We start from the raw sequence: 20902 nt of genomic DNA, 5'->3' as shown, positions 1-20902 counted from the left end.
GTGGCTGTATGTTAATGAGGGCGGTGTACATCAGAGAGCAGTAATGAACAAAGTCAGAATCAAGTTTAGGGTCCACCAGTGTCTGCTTGAGTGTCGGGATGTTTCCATCCCTGAGCGGATTTTGCCTTGAATCCCTACTGTGTGGTTGTGGTGATGCCACCTTCAATCGTTTTCCTGGGAAGCCATGTGGAAACCCTGTCCCCTGTTCGTTCATCCATGCAGAGGCAAGCTGAGTCAGCTTCATGGCACCCAAGCATATTGCCTCGCTCGTGACCTAAGGGGTCATTCATGCCCCTCCACTGCAATAACTGCCCCACTATCCCACACTGCAGTCCACTATGCCCCATTTTCAAGGACCACTCTGTCCATCCACTTGCACTGCTCTCCTGATGTCTGTTAGTGATGGACAACCCCTCATCCACTCAGATCATAGTTGGGCTGCTAATTACCAGCTTCCTCTGTGCAAGCTGGAAAACAAGGCTATTTCTGGGGGTGGGGAGGAGAGTTCTAAAGAGGTTTGTAATGCACATTCTTTTAGTGCAGCTTGGGAACCGTAGTACAAGCGTGGGGCAGGCAGCAGCTCATTGCCTAAGCAACACATTGTGACAAGGCCTGGTGCTCTGGCCCATAATCAAGTACTGGGATGTGGTTGAGGAGGAAGTGCCTGACGCTCTGACAGCACTGTCAGTGCCAGGTTCACCCACCCAGGCAGTGGGTGGCTGCTACCCTACAGCCAGTCTCTTGTTCCAATGGTACACATCCTCCTTTCCCCCTCAAGTCCTCCTCCACATGTTGAGGTGGATGTTTGGAATGCTACAATGTGAATTCCTAGTATAGTATACTGAAGGATAGGAATCTGCCTCCTACTGATCCCGGCAGCTGTTCCATCTAGCTCAGTATTATCTCCACTGACTGACGGTGGAAGATTCCAGACACATTTCCTAGCCCTACCTGGAGATACAGCTGCCAGCGGTTGAACCCAGGACCTTCTACATGTAAAGCATGTGCTCTACCAATGAGTTATGGCCCCATCCCCAGCAGAAGTGGGAATCAGGGTACAGGTGGCAGAACTCAATGCTCTGGTGTTGGGCAACTGCCACCTTAGCTCCCAGCAGTGGGGATAGGAAGACAAAGTCTGACCCCAAAATTCTCATTTAAGAGCTTTCAATTCACGTTTTCGGATGGAGGTGTGTGAGGAGGCGGGAGCGTTGCCAGCTCTGTCCCTGTGACCTCCCAAGCTCCAGATAGGAAACCCCAGTTGAAACATGGGTTTACTTGGCCCTGCACAGTTCACTAACTTCGCAAGGTCAGAAGGGGCCACAGGTGGACTGAGGGAGCAAGTCTGTGCAGCAGATCACCAGCCATTGAGCATGAATGGCCTCAGCTAGAAAGGGCCAGGTGGACAGGTCAGGAGGGAAGTCCATGAGGGTGCAGAAATGGCTATCCCCATCCTTTGTTCAACTGGGATCCCATCTCTCTATCCTTGCTGACTTTGGCCAAGAGTCCAGGAACCCTCTCTAGAAGATTGACTGCCTCTGTTATGGCTCACCCATCTTGGGGAATAGGGAAAGGCACTTTCTGGACTGGTTTCTACCCCCTGAGGAGGAGGCCCCACCTTCTGGCATGTTAACATCAGCATATGCAGATACTCCATGTAGCTTGTGCTGGACAGAACTACCTGGACCCATCAGCAGAAGTGATAATCTGGGACACACCTACAGGACAGCATAGAGACTTGGGGAAGAGGCAAGTCACCTGATTGTATTGGGGTCTGCAATAAAACCTTCTGGTAGCTGCATGCTAGTGGAAAGCATCCATTCTTGCATGTCTAGGCTAGAAGAATGCCCAGGCAGTAGTCTCATGGGCACATCAAAATGTTTTGGTGTGGTGCTTCCCCTGTGAGATGAGGTGGGCACCCTGAGGGCCGCTTCAGGGTGGAAATGGTGGAATTCCGAAATGGTGGAATAGTAAAGGATATACCTCTTGTCCCTTTTTATGCCACCACCATTTTTATAATAGTGCTCCCATTAGGGACTGTTGGCTAGAGGCCACCTTTCCCCCACAGTGCTATGTGACAATGTGCAGACTTTTCAGCAGTGGGGCTTATGAACTGTATTTGTTGCGAGGTGAAATGCAAAGTCCGCAGCAAACTTCAAAGGCAAACTTTAAAAGCAAAGTTGAAAACAAACTCAAAGTTGAAACCAAACTCGGTAGGCAAGAATGATGATTGTCTGCAAGCTTTATTCGTTGCCAGCAACGGGCCTCTCAAGAACATCTGTTCAAAATGGGGAGCACAGAGAGCTGTGTAGTAACTCTCAGTGCCTCCAGAGAATAGCAATGTTTCAATGTGAATCCTTGGTTTATATAGGATTCTGTCTCTTTTGTTTGAAAAATCTCACTATCATTGGCTAAGGGGTTCATCACATCAGAAATGGAGCTTCTCTTGGGATTGGCTACAGGTTTCAAGCATCTGATTGGTTAGTCTCAGGTTACAGCATGGTTTCTAACAACCTGTAGGTGGTACTGTTTACCTATTTATTACAGAGCTATTTTGAATTCTTCTCTATTAATATAAACCTTCTATAAACTGAATTTTGGTTCTCTATGTTCCTCAGTATGTATATTAACTCAATTTGATACCAAACAATCCAAATTCTTCTTAAAAACAAGGGTTTTTAAGAGATTTCTTTCTTTGTTAAAGCTTGCTTTCTCCGTTAACTCAAGGCTTCCAAAACAGGAGAGCCTCTCAGGAATGCTCTCTGCTTATCTGCTCTTGTCTTTAGTTGATTTGTAGGTGTCTTGTATCTACCAAGCTCTGTCAAACAGGATTAACTGTTCTGAACCTAACTATCTACTCCTTGGTGTCTACTATCTGCCCTTGGCGCCAGGAAAAGGCATAAATTGTCTGATCTCTCCCTAATGGTGTTGCTCTTTATCTAGTTGACAGGCATGATATAGGGTTGAATATGCTTTTTGCTTAGATAAAGGTCTTATCTGTAAACTGTAACTTCTTTAGAGTCTCTTGTCAAACTCTTAATTAACTCCAGGCTGGCATCTGCATTTTCAAGGCTATAGGGATACATCTGAGACTTAAGTCTTTTCAATTTTGCTTTTCTTTTTTCTGTGTTTTCATGCTTTAATCTAACTAATTTTAACAACTAGAATTTACTTCTGATACTACTAACATTGCTACTATCATCTAAAGCAATAACTATTGAAATATTAAAGAATGCATGCTAACTGTGTAATCTTTTGACACTTCTATGATGCTTCTTGTGTGCTGCCTTTACATAAACAGCCTCAAACAGCTCTCCAAGTGCATATTTTGGGTTCTAAAGAAGCCTGTTTACTTCTAAATTGCTCTCTATTCAGACGCAGGAATTCAAGTTTAAAGCGATCCTGCTCTGTTCAGCCTACCCTAATCTATCATTCCACCAACTAGCATGACAGCAGTCTCATTGCTAAGAGTCTTTTGTTAATTCACACCTTTAAAGACACTTCTCATCAGGCATCATTAGTCTGTCATTAGCACAAATCTGTAACACTTTTCCAAACACCATGATGTTGCATGCACAAGACATGAATCCCTTCCTGATAGCTTTGCCAGTGCATATTTGTTTTTATTTAATTATACTTTAAAATACAAGATGTTTCCTGTCCAAAAATCCTTTCTTTCTTTAGGTGTTTTTCCTCTGTTTAAATCTAGCCATTTAGGCTTGGGGGTGCATTCCTGACTTCAAAGTGAAGCTACAGCATAGTCTCAGTCATCATTCTAATTAGGCTTGATGGCTACTAATTCTAGTCTTTTTCTTATCTGATGTTGTGACAATTAGGTAGTAAAACATCTCTTGATTTATGACTTTTGCCTCAGCCAGCTCCCTTAAACTTCTTCAGCGAGGGGGTGAAATAAAGTTCATATGGTTTCCTTTATTTCTTAATCCTTATACGCCTAACTAACATGGTTCTAGAAGAAACCTAAGTGAATATTATTTATAAGCCTTTTCTTGCTATAGGTTCTAAAAGAATCAAAGGAACTTATTTATATGCAGGCTGGGGCCATGGGTTTCCCACTGTCAGCCTGCAACAGAGACAGAGAAACGAAATGGACCCAAGCCTTCATTTTCTCCTAAATGCTAAACTGCTAAGCATGTGAACATGGAAATTCTCCTAAACTGCTAAGCAGGTGAACATGGAATATTTTGGTTCAGCATAATGGCTACATACACATACATAATGACTTGCGGCTTCCAGGGCCTTGCCTCATATTAGCTGCAGTAGAATAGTATCCCTTCATTTCCTACAATGGCAATTTAAAAAAAAAAAACTGGTGGGGGGTCAATCTTTTTATTATGGAGATGTAGGGCCCAATCCTATCCAAATTTCCAGCCCAATGCAGCCCAGTTTGCAGCCGAAATGCAGCCTCGATGTAAGGGAACAAATATTTCCACACCTTGAGGAGGCCTTTGTAACTGCCTCTCCACCACAGGATACAGTGCACAACCCATGGGCACAGTTGCACCAGCACTGGAAAATTGGATAGGATTGGGCCCTAAGAAAGTGCAAATATACAGTGATAAAATACAACAATATCTAAATATGTAAAATATATAAAAATAGACAAAACATCAACATGAAGAATTCAATAATAAACTCGTTTTTCTGTAATATTTTTCAATATAAGATTAAAGTTTATTATTTAAGCAAGTATACTTACTGCTGAAAATGTACACTGAACTGGTTATTTTCTGCAGTTTGGGATCTGGCCAAGATTCTAGGAATCACTGAGTTAACACCATCAGATTCTTGCTGTTCCAAGCAGTGCTGTTTTTCTGGAACTGAGTTGGTGGAATTTGCTCAAGGACCCAAATATTGTTTCTTTAGATATCTAGGCTCTACTCCAAGGACTGCAATGACAATTGGCACAAAACTGATGTTCTTCTCCCAGAGATGCTCAAGTTCTACTCTCAGGACTTGACATTTTGTAATCTTCAGTTCTTTGTCTTCAATTCTGATGTCTCCTGGAACTGCAATATTGATGATGGCATATTGTGTTTCAGATGTTTGTCTGGAATCTGAAGGCCCAGAGAATCTTTGCTTGGTCATTCTCAGTGGTTTTGTCACATTTACGATCCCATGAGTTTCGGTGTGAAGGTAATTTGTATTGTTTGATTGTTATATTGATTCTAGTGAACTATAGCTGCAACTCTGACGTGAAATTCTTTATAGTCAATTTGAGTGATCTTGCTACAGGCATTGACCAAATGGTCGACCATTTCAGCATTCATCCTACAAAGTTGACATTTGCTGTTGTCACTGGTTTTCAGAATCCTTGCTTTGATATTGTTTGCATCAAGTGCCTATTCCTGCGCAACTCAGATGAGACCTTCCATTTCTTTCTTTGCATTCATTCTGAAGCCATTTCCATGTGCTTTTTTATCCAAAGGTCCACAATGTCGCCCCATGTGAGATTCCAACCCCCCCCCCACATGAAGCCGTCACCTACCTTTCAAATGCAACGGAACCTCGTGTAACCGTAGGATCGACTGGTGAAGCTTTCTGTGGCTTCCCCGCAGTCTTAAACTGCACTCCTGAAAACTGGAAGTGCAGTTTCCAACTGTGCTGGAAGCCTCAGAAGGCTTCCCTTGTGGTCCTAGAGTTGTCTCAGCACTCAAGGCACTTCCCCTCTTTGCCCAGTGCTAGGTCTGCTACTGCAATTTTCTAGGTATGTTTGAACCAGACTTTTTGTAATCTTCTTTACGTTCTGCCACTTTCAGTAGGTTGCCTTAGGATACTTCGACCAATAGGCTTTCTTTGCTCTTCTTGATTCAATCATTCAGTGTTTGTTTTTCTTCCTCAGCTGTTTGTTTAGCTTGTACAAAACCCCTTCCACCTGAATTTCTTGGTAGGTTCAGAGCCCAATCCAAACATACAAACATGATAGTGGAACAGAGGTCCCATGGTTGTGAGAGGTTATATGGTGGTGTGCCATTTTGAAACTGCAGCCACAAATGGTGGAAATCTTGGCAGCCCGCTGCCACTACTGGCTACCTGCGAGAGCACAGGTAAGGCTGTGGGGATGGGGGGAAGCAGTGGGAGGAATCAGGATGGGAGGGGGAGGAATGGAGGAGTTTCTGGGCAGGGATGGCTGTAAATTAGAGGGTGGAACTGGAGACTCTCATAGGTTACATCTAACCCATAGGTGGTTGTTAGCTCATTGTTTGAGTCTGTTCTAGGCTTTCAGAAATGTCAGAGCACAGCAGGAAATGTACATAAGTGTGAAAACCTCTTTATGGGCTATGACAATAAAGAGATAGAATTTGCTGTGTTTGTCTAAATCCTGAAATATACATGAGAGAAGCTGCTAGTATTTCCTAGATATGGTCCTGATCTTGGGGGGGGGGGGTTTGTTGGTTGAACTTTACATATATAATAAGTCTCACCCTGTTTCCATCAGCTACTGTGCCATATTGTCCTGAAGTTCAACAAGTGTCCACAGTGGTTTCCAAGGCAATACAAGAAGCTAGACTGGGAAGTATGAAGCATTAGTGTGTGCACAATACCTTGCAATAGCTTGCATTTGTTGAAAAGAGACCTCCCAGCCCAATCAGATCTAAGTCCCATTGAATTTAATGGGACCTACTCCCAGGTAAGTGTGCATAGGATTGCACTTCAAAGGTGCAATTCATGTTACATCAGAGACTATACATGCCCAGATCACACAGCGGATTCCTCCCCTACAGAAGAGAGAAAAAAAGATTATCATCTGTAATCCAAGAAACAAGACAATTAGAAAGCAATAATTCATTTGGGAAAATTACTCTATTTGGGTTTTGTGCTCAGTTTCAAAACACATCAAGGAGAGAGTTTGGGAAAAGATCTCTAAGGAATCTCTTGGTGAAAAGCTCTCTCTTCCTTTGAGACTCCAAATACTAGACAAAGTATATTATTCCTGTCACCAAGTAAAAGTAAATCGTGTAAGAACTGGAATGGGTTTATGCAGTCTTCATTGCTGTCTTACTAAGAATATCCTGTGAGCTATACAGTACTTACCGGAAGATGAAATGAAGTTGTTATCCATCCTAGAGCTGGGTGGGATAACCCTAGCATCAGTTCCTGTTTGACATTTTCAGGTAAAAATCATTGCATTCAGCCAAGACAAACACTGCATGCAAATGTAGATAATGGTAGCCCGATGGTCTTTTGTCCCAAGAAATGCTGCATTGGCAGGGGGCAACCAGAAGCAGAAAGTGCACAGTGTATGCTTAGTTTTTATTCCGACTTCCGATTTCCCTTGCAAGATTTTCAAAAGTGTTGCGGGTACAGGGACAGAAGCCACTGGGGTGGGGGATTTGGAGTGACTAAATGGAGAGCAGGGGAAGGGTTGAAGTTGTTTAGCAACAGGTTGGAAATAGACAAATGGGAATATTTCTTCACATAATAGATAATTCTGAGGGAGTTGGTTGGATGAACCCCACATTAATGGATGGTTCTTTCTTCATTTCCCCTGTGGGGATCATCCAAAGTGCCCCCCTTCCATATGTTACTAAACTTGCCTTAAATATAAGGTAAACGGCTTAGCCATACTGTGCCTCTCTCCCCACACAGTTAGGGAGATTTAAAAGGAAAGCAGGGAAACAGAGGAAGAGCCAGGACTGGTGTGTGTACCATGACTGTGCATGTCCTTAAATGTGTGGGACCAGCCGGGTGGAGTAAGAATCATCTGAACTTGATATAATAAACTGCCCCAAGTGTGGTGATGGCACGCAGCTTAGGTCAAAGATAATATTTTTAATGTGCAGTTTAATTCCTGCATGTCTTGGTTTTTTCTTGTGCTGGGAACACACACAGCATAACCCAAATTGGAACTGTGTCAAGGGGTAGGGGCTTTGTATGTGAAGGCATCCTTCTGAGAGGGCTGCTGATGTAGCAATATTCAGCCCCATTTCACTGGCTGCAGGTCTCCTGTTCTATACCATGCACTCTCAATCAGGGTCACAAGCTTTTGATAGAACACAGATATTTCAACATGGTTTGTTTCATTGCATTCTGCATGAAATTACACATCGATTGATATATATCACGATGGTATTATTCCTACAAACTGTGATTTTAGCAATTTTGGTCACTAGTAGTGTCAACCCCCCCCCCCAAGGTGTGACCTTACTAACACCTTATTGGTTCCATGCTGTGTCATAATAATAACTCAATCAATCAGTCCCCTTGGTCCATTTTGAATTAAGGAAATGAAAAAGTGGTAGAGAATGAAGAAGTCAAAGTGCTCTGGGATTTTAGAATACAAATTGACAAACTTCTGCTACACAACACACCAGGCATAACCATCATCAGCAAGGATAAGAACATCTGGCCAGCAGACATTGCAGTACCTGGTGACAGTAGAATAGCAGATAAAGAACTGGAGAAAATTACCAAGTATAAAGACCTACAAATAGAAATTGAAAGACTGTGGCACAAGAAAGCAAGAGTAATGCCAGTTGTCATAGGGGCCTTGGGTGCTGTCCTGAAACACCTGGAAATGTACATAAACACCATCGAGATGAGCACAAGTATCATCAGTCACTTACAAAAGGCCACCGTACTTGGAGCAGCACATATACTATGGCAATATTTTTAACGCAAAGATTAAAAACAAAAAATAGCTTCCTATCCTAGGCCCTTGGGAAGAACTCCATAAGTGGATATATACAAAACCCAGTCAAAAACAAAATGACTGTGTGAAAATGGAATGATGATGATGATGATGATAAAAGGAAAATTCATTCCAATTCTTAATTGCACTCAATCAATCAATTAAAGATTTATGTGTGACCTAGATTAATTCATTGACTAATTAATCCAGGTTTTCTTCTGGATGTCCAATCCTCTTGCTTCTCTCTCATATCTGAGCCTCTCATTTCAAGCTGGCTTTTCATTCAGGCCTCACAAGATGTCAGAAAAAGAGGCTTTTTGACATGTTGCTCCCATTAAAAGAGTGATGACTTGATTTGAAAGTAGGAATGTTTCTGGTCAAAAATATCACCACTGTCTTGTGCTCCCACCCACCCACCCCCATCGCAAGTGGACGTCCTTCAGAAGCCACCCAGCTGACCCAGCCAGCTCTCACCCAAGATTCTGTCTGGTGCTGGTTTTGCTTCTGGCTCTGCATTAGCTCGTTTGGGAAAGAGACAGTAGGCAGGAGGGGGAGGAATGGGGCACGTTAGGGGATGAACCAGGGGCAGGGAGGGGAAGGGAAGGGAGGGGGTGGTTCCTGTGGCAGTTGTACATGCTGGATCTTATCCCCTCATTTTAAACCTCACTGCCCCTTTTCTCTCCACAGACATACACCACCAAAATGGGTGGCGTATGTCTGAGAAGACCCATAGGTGTTCTGAGAGCTTACTTACATCATCATAGACATCGCTTAGATAGTCCTGGCAGCTCTGATAAATTCCTTGGTGTTCTATTATTTGATCTGAAATGCCATCTGGAAATGAGGCAGCTCCACCTTGTGAAGAAGCCTGGCTGTGTCCATTCAGTGCAAAAAGAGGGAGCTGAAATGCGTCAAGGTCAAGGACTTTGTGCATGTACTGAAACATAACCAACAGGGTGAAATATGAAATTCATTCCATTTTTACAGTCCTGTATTATTAATTGTGTTCACCATCATCAGTGGCCCTGGGGCTTTCTATAGAATGAAAAGACAGATTTCTTTCTTCACTTTGTACACACAACTCGATTTACACACTTCATGTTCTTTTTCCTGTGCACAGACCATCAGACTAGGAAGCCACTATGTGGAACCAAACTTTTGTGACTGAATTCCTCTTGCTTGGTCTTTCCAGGAGCCTGAAAATCCGTCTCTTGCTTTTTGGACTTTTTTCTGTGACTTATATCATCACTCTGATGGGCAACGCAATCATACTGATGCTCATACGGCTGGACTCCCGGCTCCACACTCCCATGTATTTCTTCCTGAGCCACCTTGCTTGTGTGGACATCTGCTACACTTCCAGCACAGTCCCTCAGATGCTGGTCAACCTCCATAGCCCAAAACAAACTATCTCATTGGTTAGTTGTGCCATTCAGATGCATGTTTTTCTGACCCTGGCTATTACCGAGTGCATTCTGCTTGCAGTGATGGCCTATGATAGATACGTGGCAATTTGTCATCCTCTTCACTATACGTTCCTCATGAACAAAAGAGTGTGCCTGAAGCTGGCCATGGCGTCCTGGATTTGTGGCCTTCTGTTGCCAGTGACACATACTGTCCTCACCTGGCGGTTACCATTTTGTGGGTCCAATGTCATTGATCACTTTTTCTGTGAAATGCCAGCATTGCTGAAGCTGGCATGTGCCGACACCAGCATTGCTGAAAAGGTTACTTCAGTGGGTTGCATTTTCACCCTGCTTATCCCTATTTCCTTTATTATGATGACTTACGTCCGCATCCTGGTTGCCATCTTGAAAATCCAATCTGCACAAGGTCAGCACAAAGCTTTCTCCACATGTGCCTCCCACATGATTGTGGTGGTGCTTTTCTATGGCAGTGCCATATTTATGTACATGAGACCTAAGTCTAGCCACTCCCCAAGTCAGGACAAAATGATTTCTCTTTTCTATAGCATTGTCACCCCCATGTTTAACCCCATGATATACAGTTTGAGGAACAAGGAAGTGAAAGGGGCTTTGGTAAAAATGGTGCAACTGTGCAGAATTCATTAACTGGCCACAAAGTGGGCAGTTTTATGTGGTATATTATTATTATATACCTCTTTGCAACAAAATAACATTCACAAAGTGGGGGTTCCAATTATATAGCAAAAGAAACTGGGGGGAAAAAGATTCCCTGTCCCAAAAGTGCTCACCCAAGAGAAGTCACAAGGGAGACCCCAGCAAAAAGTCCTCTAGAAAAAAAATGTGACACTGGCTTATATAATAGGGGTGGCCAAACCATAGCTCATGAGCCACATGTGCCACTTTGACATATAATGTATGGCTCTCAGAAATATGTTGGCTGAGCATCTTTTTGTATCACAATTAATATAAATCCTATCCCCCCTACCCTACTGCTGTGTCCCATGGGGACAGAGCAGCCACTGAAGAACTCCCATGTAGAATTCTGCTGGCCCCAATGGGCCTCCTTGGATCTGTGGCAGCTCCTGAGCTGCCACAGGAGACCCATGTCGGGCTCCATGGCTTGGGAGAGGGGATAAGACTTGGCAGCAGCCTCTGCTGCCATCCCTGCCCCCTTCCAGGTCCAGACTGCTCTCTGGCCCTCCCTCCCTCCCTCTGCCAAGTTTCACCCCCTCCCAGCCTTCCCCCACTCTCCCCACCCCAAAAAGCCTTCTCGCCTCCCAGTGGGAACACTCAACAGTTGGTACCCCTCTTCTGTGTCCTGCTGGCACAGAGGGCCAGCACTGGGTTGTTACGTGAAAATCCCCTTTTTCCTTTTAAGTTGTGATTTTATATCTGGTTATAAGCCAAACTTCTCACAGGTCCAATTCCCAAAAACCTGGTAAAGTCACAAGTTTACACAAGCTCTACCTCTCCATGCACACAGCATGGGAGGAAGACTCCCGGCAACAAAGCCTAAATCATTGTTTCTATGCAAAGTGTCTCCTAATCCAGTCACTGTTATGCAAACCCATTAAACCTCAGCACACAGGACAATCAAGTCAAGTCAAGCTCATGGTAACCACATTCCCATCCCCCAGTCAAGGAGTCTGGAAGAGTCTCAATCACTGTAAATCGTTGCTTAAGTGTCTTCTATTGTTGTCTATTGTGTAAGTTCCCCTAGCTAGCAAGCCATTAGACCCACTGAATTTGCTGATAAGCTACATCCTGACTCCAAATTCTCCGCAGTGGCAACAGAAAGCAAGCTACCCCCCCCTCCAGGAGGCCAGTCAAGGCTGATCCTATCATCCTGTTTTTCTTGCATGCTCCACTGTGTGTAGTGAGCATGCGCATCCAGGACAGCTCTAGGCCACATCCGGGTCATTCAGGTCAGCAAAAACCCTTAAAAGAGAAGGCTGCCATGTGCTCCATCTCTCTCTCTGGCTGCCCTTAAGGCAGAGGTCCTCCATAGGACTCTCCACCCCCCCCCCAACTGCTCCTCAGGACAGGTAACTATATCTTGCGTCTGGAACCTTTTCCCTGTTTCCCCCCCTTTTTTCTCCCCTTCTTTCCCCATCTTTAGTCAGCAACTGGGTTATGCAGACCAGGGACCCCTAAAATCCTTCCCTCGAATCTATCCTTTTCTGATCTCCTTGGAATGCACCAAATACACTCCACACGCAACCACCATGAAAGTTAGGTATACTGTATCCAAGTACTAGGATTCAAGTAGACATATACTTACCATTTTTTCCATGTGCATTATGTATATCTATGTGTTTCTGCAATAAAAATATAATCCTATTGAAAGTTATCTTTCTCCCAGTCTCTTTTTAAGCTAAAAAGGAATTTCTTTGCATTACGCTGTCTTGTTATCTAGCCTGCGATCCTGAAGTTTCCAAAAGGGTAATATAATATTTCCCCTTAAAACATAACAGCCCTTTTTGGTAACAGGGTGGTGTGGGCCTCTCCACCAGCACTGCATCTCCTGCCAGTAGCCAAGTACCTTACAGCACTTTTACTACACCCACTGTGGGCGTTGGGGCTGCAGCACCAGCGGTGGGCACCACAGAATTGGCTCCTGTACTTAGCAAGAACACTGCTGTAGCTGTTGCCCATAAAAGGAAAAAAACAACTTTACAACGGTCTGCAATCTTTCATTCAGCATAGACAAGAACAGGCTCAAAGAGAGGCGGCAGTGGGCATCCAAAGGGTCAGGCAATACATGAAGCCAACTGAAGCAGTTGCTTTAGGCAGCAGATTGGTGGGGGCCACCAACTTGCCTCCATTGCACCTTCTCCTGCCTCACCCTGGACTGAGAAGGAAGAGGAGGGAAGAGAGAACAGGAAATGTGGAGGGGAGTGCTGAGCTAGAACATTGGAGAGTGGGAGGGGAAGAGGCTGGCACATGATTGGGTAAGGGGGCAGCATGCCACCTCTGGCATCAGAAAGTCTTCGGCCAGCCCTGGATATCCCTAGTGGGTCAATTCAAAGTAGAAAAGTTTCATGTTCGCTCAGTTAGTGTGAGTGATAGGTCTTTTATATAGGGCCTGGATTGTCGAGAGGAAACTGTCCCCAAACGTCCCCACCTTCTTCAAAAATGCTATAAAGTTTATTCCTTCCAGGCAATCAAGGACTTCTTTGCATCTGAGGACAAAGTAAAGTTCAGAACAAATGGTTCTCTGTTCCTAAAGGCATCACAATCTAAAAAAAGATGCAGAAGAGACACTGGCAACACGCTATCTAAGGTTTCATGGCCAGAATAGCTGTTGTTGCAATTAAAATTATCCAACCAGGATTAAAGGTTGCGGTCTAGTAAAAGCATCAGCTCCTAACATTTTGCCCACATCTTTGGTGAGCATTTTCTCAAAGGTTAGTATTAAGCACAGCACTCGAAACCATCCTTCTCTGTCAGGAGAAAATCAGACTAGTGAACTAGTAGTGAATTGATTGCTGGTCACGTGCCTTCACCAACCATCTAAGTACTTCCATGCACACCCGTCAACTCACTAAACACAAAGCACTCTGTGTTCTTTGGAAGTTTAGGGCGCAGGTATGCCCTGCCATGGAGAGAGGTTATCTCAACTCTTTGGCAGCTCATGCAACAACTTCTGCTACCACTGTGACCACAGTACTGCTGAATGGGCAGACAGCTCAAGTCCATGGTGTTATACAGGCAGCCCAGCCATCAGCTATTCAGTCTTCACAAGTCCAGATAGTTCAGGTATGACTAAAAGAATGTAACAAACAGCCTGATCTTATTAGTACCAAGTGGAACCGTGCACCCATAGTTCCCCTCCTGCAATGGCGCTGACTGTCATAAAGCAGCCAGCGTATGTTGCAAACGGTGTTCCAACAGTGTGCAATTTAGCATGCTGCTGGGAGTGCTGGTGGGAAGGCCCTCACCTTTCCACCTGCATCATTGTGCTGCTCACTAGAGCAGGTAAGAAGACAAGAGAGGCAGGAAGAGGTGGCAGGAGGGCGGAATGGAGCTGGGAAGAGGCCAAATGCGGGTGGGAGAGGGGGCTGGGTGGACCAACTGGGTCCTGGGCAGGGCCTATGAGAGGAATTTTATCAGGGGGTACAAAGTTTCTTTTCGGCCCCTTTGCAAAGGGGAAGAGGTGAAACAGAGTAAGAGAGGGTGGTGACGGGAGAGCAGAATGGGGGCAGGAGTGGTGAAACAAGATGTGGGGAGGGTGGAGACAGCTGGAAAAGTTTTTGGAACCCAGATCTACCCACCCATGTAGCATCAACAGACAGATACAGTAATACGGAAAACCAAACACACTCCCAAGTTTCTATAAAATCTTTTAAATATAGAAAGTCATGCAGAAAATTAGCATCATCATGTTTAGGCTCATACTGGAATGGAAAGTGTCCTGTGCGTACCAAAACTTGATTCTGCAGGAGCTGTGATCTCACAGCTGTGTCCCTGAGCTCCTATACACTCCTTCATGGTAAACAGATCCATAAGCCAAAGAGCTACTGTTGCAGGCAGGTTTTCTCTCAGATTTGACACTGTGTTAAGGAGTATCCTGAATGCATTCCTCAGCCCAGCATATATGACTTTCTAGTAGTTGCAGTAGCTGCAGCCACACACTCGTGGTAGTGTCCCCAGCATCCCATGCAGGCAACAAGTCTGATAGGAAAATGTAAGATCCCAGGAAATTTCTGGGCCCCCTCCTTTGGCTCCTGGGCCCCCTTTTTGACACTGAGCCTGGGTACAAATTACCCCCTTTACTCCCCTCTCCTAGGGCCTGGTCCAGGGAGGGGGTAGGATCTGGGGCACTGCCATCACCAATATCCTAACCCTCTTGCTGGGCCCAATCCTTTTGTTACCTAATTACCTGTCTTGGACCCACTTCTTTCCTCCCAAAGTAACCTGTAACAGCCATCAATACAGGACAGAGGGAGGGGGTGCAGAACGAAGACAGGCAAAGTATGAACTTAAGAGAAAAGCTCCAGACTTGCTGCCTTGCAAAGTTTATTATTAAAAGACCCTTTGCTGGCAGCTAACAAAACCGCAGACAACAGCATCATCATAGCTAAAAACAAAAATAGCAAGACATGTTGAACAGGCAGACCGAAACCAGACTACTTCCCTGTTGGAAGGGGGGGGGCAAAAGCTATGAGAGGGACAGTGAAGAAGGGCGGGGGAGCGAGGGTATGAAAAGGTCAGTGGAACGTTACCAGGGAAAGTTAACACCCTTTTTGGGGGACTGTGTTTTGAATGACAACTGAAATGTATAAAAGGAGGGTCCCACCCTTTTGACATTGCCTTTGAATCTGAGTGTGCAAACTCTCAAAGGTCACAGACATGTCTGTTGAACAGTAAAGAACCTTCAAAGCCTTCCACCTTGCAGTGCCTGCTTATTCGGCCTCAGCGGCACTGGACAGAATCCACCCTGTCTACCGAACTGGCGCTGCCCTTCTGGGCAAGGGTACGACACTTTGGTGCGGGTCAAAGTGGACCTGAATCCACAAAAAAGCTGCTGTAGATCTATAAGTACTCAAGCAACGGTATTATAAGATTCAACATTTTCAGTTACACTATCCAGTTGCTCATTTAGGCTGCAATTCTACGCATCCTTTCCTGAGAGTACGCTCCACTGAAGACAATGGGACTTACTTCAGAGTAGACAAGCATAGATTTGTGCTTTCAGTTGCTTATCGTCCAATGTTGCGATCTTCCACAGTGCCCTTCTGCGACTTTTCTTTTTTCTTGGTACTGGCCTTTTTCTTTAGCCTCACTGACCCTTTACAATGCAGCATAAATGGGGCAAACGGACAATGAAAATGGGCACCGGAACAAGGTGGAACAAAGCTTTCAGACCTATTTGTAGAAAACTTTTTTATTAAAAAAATAAAAAACATTTGAAAATGAAAAAATAAATAAAGTGAAAAATTTAACAAATCAAGAAAGATATGAAAAATGAAAATACATTGAAAATAAAGATAAAAAAGAATTTGAAATATGGCATGCTCCTAACCATTTGAAAGGTATGTTCCTTGATATGATTTGCTCTGCACTGTGTAAATGCACAGATTCACCAAGGAGGGCATATACGTATATGAAAGCAGCCTTCTGAGTGTTCCTAACCCATGTGCACCATGAGCATGCATTGCCTTAAATGTCTGGGGCCAGCTAGATAGAGTAAATATCATCATCATCATCATCACCTGAATGAGCAAGAAAAAACTGTCTCAAGTTTGACAATGGCCACCAGTTTAAATTAAAAATATAATACTTTAAATATGCGTTTTAATCCCTAAATATCTTGGTTTTCCTATACTAACCACATACACAGACAGTGGTGATCCAAACTGGAGCTGTGCCATTTAGCGCACTGCTGGGAGTGCTGGTGGGAAGGCCCACACCTTCCTGCCTGCATTGTCGTGCTGCTTACTAAAGCAGGTACCATGACAGGAAAGGCGGGCCGGAGGGTGGAATGGAGATGGGGAAAAGGTCAAATGGGGTGGGAGGGGGTGGGGAGGGCAAGGTGCTTTTGCATGTGAAAGCAGCCTTCTGAGCGGGTTGCTGATGTTGCAATACCCATTTAACTGACTGCAGGTCTCCTGGCCTATAGAAAGCATGCGTTCTCAATCGGGGTCACAAGATTTTGCGTGCACTTGGACTTGCATCATGGCTACAGGATTAGAGGGCCGTCCTTCACCTGGGAACTGTCTGTTGATACTCAGCTCAAACGCAACTCAAGAGAAAGACTGAGAGAAGATCCCAGAGGAATCTACTTGTGAATGCTAAGCTCTCAGTGTCTAGAGTCGAACACCAAAAATTCCACTGAGACTCAAGGTATGAGAAAAGATATATGCTTTCTGAGTATTATCAAATCATACAAAGCTGCCTAATACCAAGTTCAATCACAATTTGTCTAATCCAGGTTGTCCATGCTTGACAAGCAGCAACTATCTGGATATCAGCCTGGGATCTTGTTCAGACTTTCTGTCCAAGTTCCTTTTAATGGAAGATGCTGAGGTTGAATTTGGGGTGCTCTATTCATAAAGCAAGTGTGCCACCACTTGTGCTTTGATCCCTTCCGAGGCAACATGGCTTTCCAAGACGGCAGAATAGGCTCCTTTACCCACAACATCTTGTGATGTGATACCACCTTGAAGGAGGTAAGTGACTGAGGATGCAGCTAAGCCTGGAGTGGAAGAAGACTCCCAAAACCGGCAGAAGAGTGAGATTTAATACTGTTGATGTATTTAGTTGCCTTTTGGTTTCAGCCTGCTATACCCCGACTTTCAACCAAACATTTCCTTTTCTAATTTCCTTGGGAAACTGAGATGTAATAGTAAATGCAAACCACAAACCTTAGACAGCAAAGTAATCTGAAATACAACAACAAAAAAAGAGGTGAGAAACTAAAGGAACATGTTTCTGAAAACTACTATTCAGCATTATTCAGGTTTTTTTTTAATTGTGACAACCACAATATTGTAAGAATAATACTTGGAAGCAGGAATCCTGAACAATGTGATGAAACATGCTAATGTAATATGATCCCCAAATCTCTCTCAATTTACTGTATAGATTTTACTCTCATTCTTTAAAAATACTTTATTTTAACTGAAAAATGCTCTCCAGGGTATTATTTATTTACTTTTTTTTTTAACTGATTAATTTTCTGCACCAATCCTTAGTGAAAGTGACAAGGGAGGATCAAAACCAGGAAGAACCTGTCAAATCTATTTCTGGATCCAAGCGTCCCCTCAGATTGGTTGGCAGCCTTCAGTCTCGAAAGACTATGGTATAAGCCTACAGCACCCGGTATTCCCAGGGGAGATAACAGATATAAGGAGACAAAAATGGAAGAAATATCATGAAATGGCAAAGTCACTTCTGTGTTATTCAGAAAGAGCAGATATGACTAGTATTGTTTTGATAGTTTTGATAGTTTCAGCCTTTTCAAAACATGTCAAGAATGTTTTGAATTTTATTCCTGTCTTCTGAGATATCAATTTTCCTACCTGGTTTTGCGTCATTGGCAGATGTGATAAAGATTTCCTCTACCAAGTCATCCAATTGATCTTGATTAAAATTTTGAAGAGTACCAAGTCTAGGACAAATTATTAGCCCAGTGGTTCTCAAACCTTTAGCACTGGGACCCACTTTTTAGAATGAGAATCTGTCAGGACCCAACAGAAGTGACATCATCAAGCAGGAAAATTTTTAGCAATCCTACACTGCAATCCTTACCCACACTGACCCAGTAGTAAGTCCCATTTACTACCATTGTTAAAAGCATATACAGAGTAGCCTGTTCAAAGTAGAGATCTATAACATTACCCCTAACGCAGTCACATGGCATGGTAGCATCAAGTCTAATAGATTAAAAGTAAAATAATGAAATGAATGGTGACGCACCTGAAATTGGCTTGCGACCCACCTAGTGGGTCCTGACCCACTGTTTGAGAAACATTGGATGAGCCAGTCAGAAGCATAAAATCTCAATCCCCACCTTATTTGAGCCAGTGTATGTTTTGTTCCAGCACTTGCAGGTGTCACCTGCACATTACTGACTGCCCTTCCAGCCCCTGGACAGGAATGAAGGGGCTGTCCAATGTAGTAAGTGCTTGTCTAGGCAAGGTTGATGTGCGTGTTGAAGTGCTCGTTTTGATTATTTTCATTTGGCCCCTAGGTTTAAGCCTATTTTTGCCTGTTTGACCTTTTCTCATTCCCCATTTGCTTTTCTTGATAAACTCCTGTTAGGGCCCAATCCTATCCAACTTTCCAGCACTGATGCAGCTATGCAAAGAGCACGTACTGCATCCTGCAGTAGGGGTCATGGAGGGAACATTTGTTCCCTTACCTTGGGGTTGCACTGCACCCACACTGGTGCTGGAAAGTTGGATGGGAATGGGCCCTTAGGGTACAATCCTAACCAGGTCTACTCAGAAGTAAGTCCTATTTTATTCAGTGGGGCTTACTCTCAGGAAAGTGTGATTAGGATTGCAGTCTTAGAGCCCAATCCTGAACTCAGCACTCCGTCTTTACGCCGGAGCGCACTGTTGCAAATTTGCTGTAAGGCACGTCTGCAAGGCTTACCGCCGGGCCAGCACCCATGCTAGCCTACCACTGGCCGGTGTTGGGCTAGTGCCAGGTGGGCGCCCGTCCTCTAGGCCAGGTGGGCAGGGGTGCAGAGGGGCAGACGGGAGGCATGCTGGGAGAGGGAGCGGGGAGGCAGGAGGCGGGTCCCATCCTATCCGTTCCTGCAGGGCTCGGCGCCCTACATGAACGCCATTGCGGGGGCTGCTTCCCTTACCTGGGAGAAGGGGACAAAATCACCTTCTCCCGAGGCGCTGCCCATAGCAGGCTGAGGCACACAGGATATGGCGGGAGCTGTTTTCGGCGTTGCTGCAGCTGTGCACCCCAGGCAGCTCAGGATTGGGCTGTTAGTCTTGCAGGTTGCTTCCTTGTACTTTTCTCTCTAGAGATACATCCCAAAGCCTCTCACTCCCTGACCAAATGCTTGGGGGCTGCGGATGCTATACAAGCTAAGTGTGTATGCTCTGGGGTTGACCGGGCTAAGTGGCTTCCTGGATTGTTCCTATGGCAACTGCCTACTACACTGATGGAATCGCAGCAAACAGGACTACCCAAAGTAGGAGGTAGGATAGGGAGGGGCACCCTCTTTTTGGTCCTTGCTCTGGTAGCAGCATCTACCAGTTTTTGGACAGCAAGTTGGGACAAACGTATTCTGGCTTCTAACCATCACACTGTTATCAAGATACTTCCAAGCTAATACCTGGAAGATACTTATAACATGGAAGATACTTCCATATAATTTGTTCTAGTAGCTTCTCTGGGATCACAGTCTCTCATTTCCTGAGTACACCTTCTTTTCCTTTTTGACCACTGGAACATTAGCCCTTCTCCAGTTTTGTGTCACTGTACACTTTCTCCAGGATTTCTCAAAGATGACAGTCAGAGGTTCTAAGAATATACCAGCATTTTTTTTTATGTGGGGGGACGCTCTTATCTGCAGACATGTGAAACCATGGATACAGGATTCGCGGATATGGGAGTCTCCCTGTGATTCATCCATCTTTGAATTTGTTTAAGGCAGATAGTTTTCTCTGTCCAACTCCTTGACAATCTTAAATTGCAGTCCTGACCCTTCTTCAGTAAATTACCATTTTAAAAAATCCTTTGGAAGAGAGATTACTGAAGAATTATGGTGTTTCAGTACAGGTGTGCTCCCTTATCTGTGGGGGTTCTGTTCTGGAATGCCCATCCCTGCATCCTGAATCCTCCAGAGGCAAGGGGAGCTACTTCTGGAGGGGCTTCTGAGTCCCGCAGAGGCCATAGACATTTGCCTGCAGAATTTTTCGGTTGAAAACCACCATTCTGTGACCTGTGGGCCAATGTCCAGGACAGCTCCCCTTGCCTCTGGATTTCTCCAGGAGGCAGATTTCTGTAGGGACAGGCTGCAGGTCTCATGTACATAAGGGACAGGCTGCAGGGACAGGCATTCCAGAGCAGAACCCCCACAGAGGGTGGGGGCTGTGGAGGGGGTGCTCTTATCCATGGATATCTGAAACCGCGGATACAGGATTCACAGATATGGGAGCCCCCCTGCAATAAACATTTGATTTATTTATTTAATGTCCAAGAAAGAAACAGAGATCAGCAGCATGTGAACTCTTCCTGAGCAGAAAAATCTGCCACATTGCATTGGATTCCCAGAAAAAGGCTGGTCCCACCAGGTACTTCCAGCTGCACACCCCCTCTTAACTTTGATCTGTTGGGGCTATGTGGTGTGCAAAGCCCA

At 44.6% G+C, this 20902-nt stretch overlaps 1 protein-coding gene across 2 annotated transcripts; it reads left to right on the top strand.

Annotated features, from left to right (window-relative positions):
* The first annotated feature begins 9789 nt into the window (after positions 1-9789).
* Positions 9790-15952, top strand: LOC136640043 (olfactory receptor 2A12-like). Of its 2 annotated transcripts, none has more exons than XM_066614850.1 (2): positions 9790-10697; positions 14223-14244. In XM_066614850.1, the coding sequence occupies exons 1-2, from the start codon at positions 9790-9792 to the stop codon at positions 14242-14244; spliced, it is 930 nt and encodes a 309-aa protein (XP_066470947.1). The 2 variants fall into 2 exon arrangements, with proteins under 2 accessions (XP_066470947.1, XP_066470948.1); XM_066614851.1 differs by lacking the exon at positions 14223-14244 and adding an exon at positions 15923-15952 and having other exon boundaries at positions 9901-10671.
* Positions 15953-20902: the final 4950 nt, after the last annotated feature.

Source organism: Tiliqua scincoides, chromosome 2, assembly GCF_035046505.1.
Source record: "Tiliqua scincoides isolate rTilSci1 chromosome 2, rTilSci1.hap2, whole genome shotgun sequence".
Lineage (NCBI taxonomy): Eukaryota > Metazoa > Chordata > Lepidosauria > Squamata > Scincidae > Tiliqua > Tiliqua scincoides.
Note: the sequence above shows the minus strand (reverse complement) of the source record. Positions and strands in the feature narration are given on the sequence as shown.